This window comes from Halyomorpha halys, unplaced genomic scaffold (genome assembly GCF_000696795.3).
Source record: "Halyomorpha halys isolate HHAL.00 unplaced genomic scaffold, Hhal_1.1 Scaffold479.1, whole genome shotgun sequence".
Taxonomy (NCBI): domain Eukaryota; kingdom Metazoa; phylum Arthropoda; class Insecta; order Hemiptera; family Pentatomidae; genus Halyomorpha; species Halyomorpha halys.
The window spans coordinates 82,992-92,793 of NW_027109057.1; the positions used below are offsets into that span (position 1 = coordinate 82,992).

Sequence of the window (9,802 nt, forward strand, 5' to 3'; positions counted from 1 at the left end):
TATTTCTGTCTTGTTTATGACTTCTTCTACTTTCGCAACATTCTGTACTACCTTTCAGCACTACTCATTATATATATATATATATATATATATATATATATCTTCTATATATATATACAATAGTCACAAATAAACTAAAAAAATAAAGCAGAATATATAACCACATTTCGTGTAAGCGGCTCTAGCGGTGGCAATATTAGGACACTCCAGTTTGTATGTTGCCATTACCGAGAGTTTTAACTGCTGAATATGGATGGTTCTCCTTTCTGTAGGTTCTCTGACGCTTTCTATAGTAACAATATTATGTTCTCTAATGAATATCACCGTATAAGGGTCCTCATGCCTCTGCAGCTCTTTCTCTATATTAGTATTTACTTTTATATACTACATACCATCATCCAATATTTAATTGACACATTAGATTTCAGACAGCTAGGCTATTCTCAAACGCACAAACAGACCGTTTTTTGTGATATTTACTGGGACTCAAGAGACCTCAAAACGTGTATTTTTCTTGAACTCGAATTCGATATTTTGCGCAATCGCAATACTTCTGCTTACTACTTTATATATAGGTAATTGATAGTAAAAATACAAATCAAAAATTATAATAGTTTATGAGACGAAAGACCATTCAAAATAAGAGTAGATTAAAGAATAAAAATAGAAGACTTCTTTTTTTAGTAAGTACCTTTAATTTCCAAGAACAGAATGACATTGCGTAGAGGCACATGTTTAGCTTTGGACGAAATCTCGTAAATTATCTGCATTACCTTTTACCACGGAATGACATACTTTCTACCTTTGGTTGGAACTAGATCAAAAATTAGGATGGTACCATATTACCAGAACATCTAGTGCCTTGAATTAGTTCCTAGTTCTAAATTTAATGAGGAAGCTGACGAACTGATGCTCCACTAACCCAATGATTATGAGAATAAGCTGGGGAACAATGACAGACCGGTCGGATAATCCTTACTGACGCTGGCCTATTAGTTGCGAGCTAGCCCATAGCCATCTCGGAGTCTAATTTCCCGACGTGAGAGTAGCGTTCAGTTCATGGAAAACCCTATCTCCATTCCCCTCGAAAATGAACTTCCGAATCTGAATCTAATTAGGCCCCGCAAGTTTTCCCGTCGGATTAGTCTTAATGAACATCACCTAATAGCTATGATGAATGGTTCTTCTGCTTCGGTTCCTTCTCAAGTATATTTAAATAAAATTCAATTTGGGATTCAGTAATTTATTACGTATTGAGAATGCCGATGAGGATTAGGAATATTTTTATTTCTACTTACCTGTACATGAAATATGCAGTAAAATGAGGAAAATATTGGGATCCTGCAATACACGTTTAGAGTCGAAATAATCAAGTCTCGCAAAATGGTCTCTATGTGTATGTGGTCAGCGAACAAAATCAACTGCCCACATATACCTAATTTTGTTTACTTGAAATTATTAACCAATCCATATTTTTATTAGTTGTGAAAAATGGATAAATATAAACTAAGAAAGGATTTAATAATTAATTTAACCCGGCAGGAGTGTCCTACTTTTTGTCCCCTAAGAGCTGTCCGTGAGCATTTAGCTCATGTTAGACCATTTTTACTATTTTTTTTTATATAATTGGATGTGATTTTGACTTTGAAATTGAAATATTGAATAGTAACCCTTCCATCAGGGGCAGGAAAATCCAAATTTCGTAAAAGATCTAAGGATCTTCTTGCTTCGGCTCATGATTTACAATAAGAAACGTGTCCAGGTGTGCAAAATGCTGAAAAAAAAATTCACGTTAACTGATTCCGATTAAAAACCGTAAATCAATGTATAGTTTGCACCACATCTCCGATATTTCCCGTCGTACCTTCTCCTCCCTAAACCGTTTTAATTACCTTCGTCACCTACTTCCTTTTGAAACCCGTAGGCTCCTGGTTACTTCCTTAATATTGTGATTTACGAGGGTGTCTCTAGGGATCTCGAAGCAAAATTAAAATGCTTAATTAATTGCTTTGTATGATTCATCTTTGGGGTCCCCTGGGAGGCCTCTGTCACCCGATTTTATGAAGAGTTGAAATGGCTTTACCCCTCCTTCCGTCGTAAATATTTTCTTGCTTCCTTCCTCTATCAAGTTATCCAATCCCGTCGTCCATCGTACATATCTGATATCCTTCAATTTCAATCCTCAGTGCATTCCCGCAATACCCGATCACGGCCTTCAGACTTATATGTAACTGCCCATCGAACCACAGCCTTTGGTAGTTCTTTTCCCATCCGTTCCTCTTCCCTATGGAATTCTATTCCCTCTTTGATTCGTAGTTCTAATCCCCAATCTTCAAATCACGTATCTTCGACTACCTCTGTCCACCCAATTCAGGAAGAATAACAATTGAAAGTTTCAAATCAGATTTATATATTCTATGTATTTTATGTTTCAACTTTCGTTCATACTTGTAAATATGTATATTAGCATAAATTGTACCTTTCCATTTATTATTTTTAGTTTAATTGTATTTGAATTTTTATTTATTACCAGAAGTGTTATTCGTCTTATGTTTTATGATTAATTATTGTTGTTCATTTTTATCGTTTCAAATCCATTATTTCATTATATTTTATGACGTTTTATAATTTCGTTTTTATTTTGTATTGTCCTTAATGCTCTAAAGCATTTTGACGCCTGTATATTATTGTAAGGGATCAATCCCAGAATAAATAAAGAATATTATTATTATTATTATAGTTATTTATTCTTTAATATCAATAGGTCTTATTGTTATAGAAATTATTTAACAGGGCTTAAATAAGGAATTTCGAAAACATCTTCCTCTGAAGTTCCTTTAATAATGTTTATTAGGACTGAAAAACTAGTTAGTATTGTTAACAATAATAGATAAATACAAAAAATTAAAGAATTTGATTAATAACTGAAGGAATAAAAAGAAAAATCCGATACCGTCCGATCTCTTCAATTCACATTCATAGGCCTCGTTATCTTTTGTGTAACGGTAATATTCACGGCAAGAATAAAGTTCAGTTCATTATTTTCACCCCGAAAACACTAAAATACGATTTTTTATAAGATGCGAAAATTGTGTGGTATGCACACTATACCTAATTTTTCTTTTAAAACAGACCCCTGGCGTGATACGCAAAGGGAAAGAATTTTGGCAAAATAAATACCATCAAAATATTTTAAAAAAAAAAGAGAGAAGTGAAGGTAAGGCAGTGGATGGAAGAATTGAGGTTACTGGAGATTTTATGGAAGAAGGATGGAAGAATTGAGGTGACTGGAGATTTTATGGAAGAAGGCCGGAAGGAATTGAGCTGGAGAAACCACCAATCGAATGAGGACCTTGAATGATAGATACTTGTAGATATTGAAGGACCTGAGCTACGAAGTTCGAAGTGAGCTGTTGATAAAAAATCGCTGAAGGTCTTGAAAAATTTATCTGTTAGGTCAGAGAGACACTTTTCGTGTATATCATTAAAAGAGAAGGTCAATAAAACAACAATGAATTATTATTTAAGCTAGTATATGAGCGAGATATACTTAAACAAAGGCACAACACCTTTCAACTTTATATTACAATCCATCATAAATACTGTCTCAGCTAGTTGGATGTTGTTAAAAAGGCTATTGAATGTTCTACTATAAACAGATTTTAGATTTTCTCATTCTTTTTAAGAATAAGGGAAATGGAGGACAAAGAAAAGCCATGTTTTATTCATGCGAGTCCGTTTCCATAGGAAACTGCTCCTTACAACTCCGCCAGAATAAACGTCAACTAAATAAGAGGCTTTTGATAGTGGAGCATAATAAACAAATATAAAAAAATTATTGGTAAAAATAATCTGTCCAATCATCGGAGTTTGTTTCTGATATACATCATATTGCATTGTAATAAAAAAAAATAAACTAACTGTCACAGCTGGACTCGTACCTGATCCCGTGGTTTCAAAGCTCAGTGCCTTGAAGAGCACTGAACTATCCCAATAGTATCAACAATTTAAAAATCTTCTACTGCATTTTATAATTTATATGATAATTTAGAGGTAGATTTCTCTTTTACAGAAGGTCCTGAAATATGTGACTTCCAATGCTTTATGGTCCTCGGCATCGTAGGACTGTCGGTGGTCAGTGTACTGGGGGTTTCAGTCTACATCATAGCCTACAGGTAATATAACACTTGTCTTAGAATGTTTACTTATAGAGTTTATTAATCTTTCCGTGACATTACGATCGCTCTTCCAGAGGTTGCAACTTCAGGAAGAAAGGAAGAGAATCCAACAGAGAGTATTCAGTTCATGCTCTTCTTCCGATCCCAGGACCAGAGGCACGTACTCCAGTGGAACCCATCTCGAGCAATCAGGTACGAAATAGTATAGATTCAACAAAGTTATTGATCAAGCTCTGTAGAATTCCTTCTTGTTGTTCATTGGTTTTAGCCCTGCTTACACTATGATAATGTCTGGTAAATCAAATGAATCAAGACAATTTTTTACTTTGGAATCAATATAGGATAAAATATTATTAAAAACAAACAGGTAGCTTTTCCTTATAAAGCTAATGATTTTTTATGGTAAAGCTATAAAGTACGGTACACCGAACTGCAGCTTTTGATAGATCCTTCCTTATCAGATCCTCTTTCTTATGGACTTCCATCCGTTGGTCCAATACTCTTCCACTTTCAAAGCCTGATTATTCCATCTTATTCGATCCATCCAGTTCCAAAAAAAAAAATAGATGTCCCTTATTTACATCCTGACTTTATACAAAAAAAAAAATACGCTTTTAATTAGTATTACTACAATAAAAATGCATACTTTTATAATACTTAAGTTATTAAAATCATAAGTTCACTTTTTATTTATTTATTTTTTGTTTAAAGACTTAAAAGTTACTCCATTATAATTTGTTTATGTGTTAATTATTTTTTTTGTTTATTTGTTACTCTAAGGATCTAAAGCCCACCTATTTTTTAAGTATTATTCTTAAGGGGTGTGTCCTGGAATAAATAAAGAATTAATAATTATCATTATTAAAACCAAAAAGTATATAAACAATAAAATAACGTTATTCATTCATCTTTGGTGTAATCACTGTAGGGAATGACTTCGTTCACATTTACTTTTGGGTGGAATTCTCTATCAAGACATTGGGGAGGATTTTGGCCTAATTGAGAATGTCGACCCAAATTACTTTGTATAGATATTTTGAGATAACATATCCTGGAATGATCGGATAATAACAGATCTTACACATCTTTTTCCACAACGAACCGGATATCTAGCTGATAGATAACAGCCAGGGAAGAGACAGCAAGCAATGACTCCCGTGAATGCTAGTAATAAAAATACCAACACTAACAACGTCAGAATTGAAGGTGATTTGCGAACTAGAAGAGATGACAATATTACTCATTACGATACCATGTAACGATTATTCAAGAATTTACGTGACATTATTTTAAAAAAGATGGGGCAATTATGGAGAAATCAAAATATGTATTATTTTTTTTCAGAAATAACAAAATGAGTAAAACATTGACCTAATAGACTTTTGGCTGGTGCTAACTTCTAAACAAAAACCTATTTTTACTTCAATTTACGTTATAAATAAATAATAATTCTAGTCTTTTAGAAGTCATTGACTTTTGGAACTCATATAAATTAAGAAAATTGTCGTTACTGAGAAGTATAGGCGGGCCGTGGTTCAAAATCCTTTTCTTTAATTTGTCATCAAGTTTTAGTCAATCAGTCGTCAGTCATGAGAGATCCTCTAATAATAATATTTAATTTCAAATATTTATTTTTAATTATTCATGAAAATAATAATTAAATTAATAGTAATGAATATAATTCAATAATGCCAAAATAATAATAATAAATAAATATAGAGAAAGAAAAGATACTTAAACCAAATATTGATATTTCAATAAAAAAAATATTAGAATATTTTTGCTAATCCAGATATCGATATTATCAACAATGCTGAATATTGAAATGAATAAGAAATCATCAAAATAAAACATCGAAAAAACATGTTTTAGCTTTTCATAAAATGTTTCAAGTTTCTTTCATAAAATATCAATATTTCTATAAAATAAAATTTCGAAATATCGTGTCTAATCATCGATATTGATATTAATAACAATATAAAATATAGAAAGCAACATGAATTTATCAATTTAAAATATCGAAAAACTGTTTTTCTCATTTCTATAAAATTTTCTTAATATTTTAAAACTAAATATCGATATTTCGATGAAAAAATATCGGAATATTGTTGCTAATCATCGATATGGATATTATCAGCAATGCCGAATATCGAAATAAATATGAACTTATTAAAATAAAAAAAGTATAAATATACTAGATATCGTTCTTTAGAAAACGATACTAGATATAAAAAAATATGAACTATACAAAAAATAAATTGAGGATACACAAAACTATATTGAAAGTAAATACAAAATGAAATTTAATGGCTTAGGGCAAGAATGTGACAAGCCTCAATTTTAAAGACAAATAAATTTTTTGTAAATGCTCCATTGTTTCTCTATGAAGTAATTTATCGTGCTAGTTTGCCTAACACCATAATTCAAAAAATTTATATTTTAAGAAATTTTCCACTAATATTTTCCTTGACCTAATTTTTTCTTCCCATTTAACTCTTGATCTTGCCCTGCCCCAAGTCTTCAAATGATAATAAAAAAATTAAGAAAATGGAGCATAAGTATAGTAAATAGTAAATGAAGATCAAAAAGTAAATAAAAATAAGAAAACCGAGGAGTTTTTCCAAGTAGTTGAAGAGAAGTTCTCAGAGTAACCCTAGTTAGAATGTACAGTTCAAATATAAATTATAAATATATATATTTATTATAAAGATAATATTATAGAAGTATCTTATAGCTAGACAGAAGGGTCAAAAACCCTCATAAAGAGGATGTAGGAAAAGGATATCAAGTGGACCTATAAGACACAGGATACCAAAATAACAAAGGTTGGCTTGTTAGGTTAACAAGTGGCATGTTTGGATTTATGGGATCTCTTGACACATATAGTGTCTGCTTAGCTACAATTTGTTTCAGAAGTCACTTTATGACTGACACGTGAGGCTTAACCAGATAACTAGAACAAAATACTTCAATAAAATTGAGTCTTCGCGATTCAACACATAGTAATTTGATTTTCTCAACAAAAAATTGCCGCTGGCGTATATCACCCTTTGAGCGATATGTACTCCCCCCCCCCCCCTCGGGCTTAATATTGACCATGAAACCATTTTAATTCTCAAAATTAACCAAACACTAATCGTTTTCATATTGAGGTAAGCTGTTTTAATATAATAACAGCAGTTTTAAATTAAACAATTAGTAATTTTACCGAAATTCCAAATAAATTCAAACTCCCGCCCCCTCCCTCCCGGTATTGGAGTGGAGGGCGCAGAAAGCATTGCTACAATACTGGTTAACCTTCCATCCATAATTTCAGTGATGAGCTAGGCTAGCCACATCCAAACATAAACCATTTTACGAAACTATTATGTTTAAACTTAGGACTATATTTTTTGTTAAATATGACAGGAGTTTTATGTTAAAACAGAAGACATAAAAACATGCATATAATTCTGTTGAAAATTAAGTTTCGTAATTTTTCACGATCTCGATAATTGCTATTGCTAATTTATATTTTATGTACAGGTATTTATAATAAAATAAAAATTTATGTAACAATTGCATACATATAACTCCTATATGTATGTATTCAATAACTTATTTCGTCAGGGGGGTATGAAAAAAAAAAAGTAAAAATCGATAATTTAACAATTAATGATAATTTTTTTTACAATAATCACGTTTGTTTTTTATTGAAATGTGATCTAAAATCTGTTAAAAATAAATCGCTACTTTGCTTGAGTAGTGACACTATTAAAAAAAAATTATTTTTCAGATTTTCGTTGAAAATGTTCCACCTTTGAAAACTTAAAATTCTTTTCATATTGAAATTCCATAGAATATTTTTTTTCAGTAATTCGTAATTTACACAAACACATTGCAGACACATCAACTTATAAAACACAGGAAGAAAGTTTTACACTTAATTAAAAATAAACATATCTTATATTTCAACTAAAAAAATAGCATTATTTCTGAAGAAACACATTTGTGGGTGCAGTAGACCAAATTAATTTATATTGGATGAAAATTGAAACCTTCTCAGTAAATACAACAGTACAAAATTATTTTTAAATAAAATAGAATAAAAACCATATATATTTTTTTTTATTTATTGCTATTTACAACTGTACATTATAATACATTTAGTAAATTTGATCTTAGTTAAAATGGAGTGTTGGGTGAGTAAAGAAACTACCCATTGGTAGCACTCTAAATATTTTATTTAATTAAGAAAGATTTCCCTCAATCAAATTCCATTTCCTTATCTTAAATAATAAAATCATTAACAAATGCTAGAACCGAACAAGTTTCACTTCTAGCGGGTGGGTCACCCACATATTTTTAATGATATATAATAGATAAATTTTAATTATTTTTTCACCAAAATAAGGTCATTCTCAATACCTTTATTAGAATACTTTATAGAAACAATTTTTTTTTTTGTTTTTTTATAAATTATATATATATATTTTTTTTTAAGATGGATAGGACAACTTTTTTTTCTCTCTTTGTACCTAACTCAATTTTTGAACTTTTTTTGAATTTTTTGAATGTGATTTAAGAAATGTAATAGTTTTTTAATTGATTACTTCCATGATAGCCTAATCTGCCATCATTCCCCAATTGGGTTAAATTAATGTTTTTCATTTTCAACTATTTTTATGTGTTATTCCATAACCTGTTGTGTTCTGTTATACAGTATGAAACAGATCCTAAATGGGAAATTCCTAGAGGAAGACTAATGGTAGAAGAATGTCTGGGTGAGGGCGAATTCGGTCGGGTGCTGAAAGCAACAGCAAGGGACCTTCCTGGAAGTCCAGGTAAGGAACAAACTTTAATTGAAACCATTAATTTCATTAAAAAAATAAATAAAATATATGGAATTTGTCTAGAGTCTAGGAAGAGCTGAGAAAACCAAATTTATGAAAGAACAATTATATTTACAGGAAAAGTTTTGAATTAAACAAAAAGGATGACTAGTAATTTTCAATAGTACAACCAGAAATGTTTTTTTAATATGACCCTTAACTAAACAAGAAAATTCAAAAACCAAGAAGATAAAATATTAGGCATTATCAGGGTTAGCTAATATTAGATAAATAGAATAAATAAAAATAAGGAGTGGAGTGGTTCTGTGAGTAAGGCACTGTGCTACTAATTGCAAAGATCCCATGTACACCATCCCACACATATAACTCAGTTAGGTCTCATTTATATTGTTCATGAATTTAATGGAAAATATTTTTCAACACATGACCAAATCAAATAAAATAATTTAAACCACATATGCAATTAGGAACCGAACAGTGTTTTTGTGAAATTAAATTGTTGCATAAGCTATACCCCTGACCCTTCTTAGTTTGTAGAAGAACTTATTTAGTAAATAATAATTCATAAGTGACTTACGATAAAGAAATATGATCTAACATGCAATTTGGTAAATGTATGTAAATATTTCTGTCTTGTTTATGACTTCTTCTACTTTCGCAACATTCTGTACTACCTTTCAGCACTACTCATTATATATATATATATATATATATATATATATATCTTCTATATATATATACAATAGTCACAAATAAACTAAAAAAATAAAGCAGAATATATAACCACATTTC

General features: G+C 30.5%; 1 protein-coding gene across 1 annotated transcript in view; it reads left to right on the top strand.

The window, feature by feature from the left end:
* The window catches only part of Ret (Ret oncogene), a gene marked incomplete in the record, with an annotated part of 98,871 nt that overhangs the window by 66,140 nt on the left and 22,929 nt on the right, over nt 1-9,802 (top strand). Inside the window, 3 exon segments of the mRNA XM_067047260.1 lie at nt 4,073-4,175; nt 4,253-4,370; nt 8,881-9,001. Coding sequence (XP_066903361.1) covers nt 4,073-4,175; nt 4,253-4,370; nt 8,881-9,001 — 342 coding nt within the window.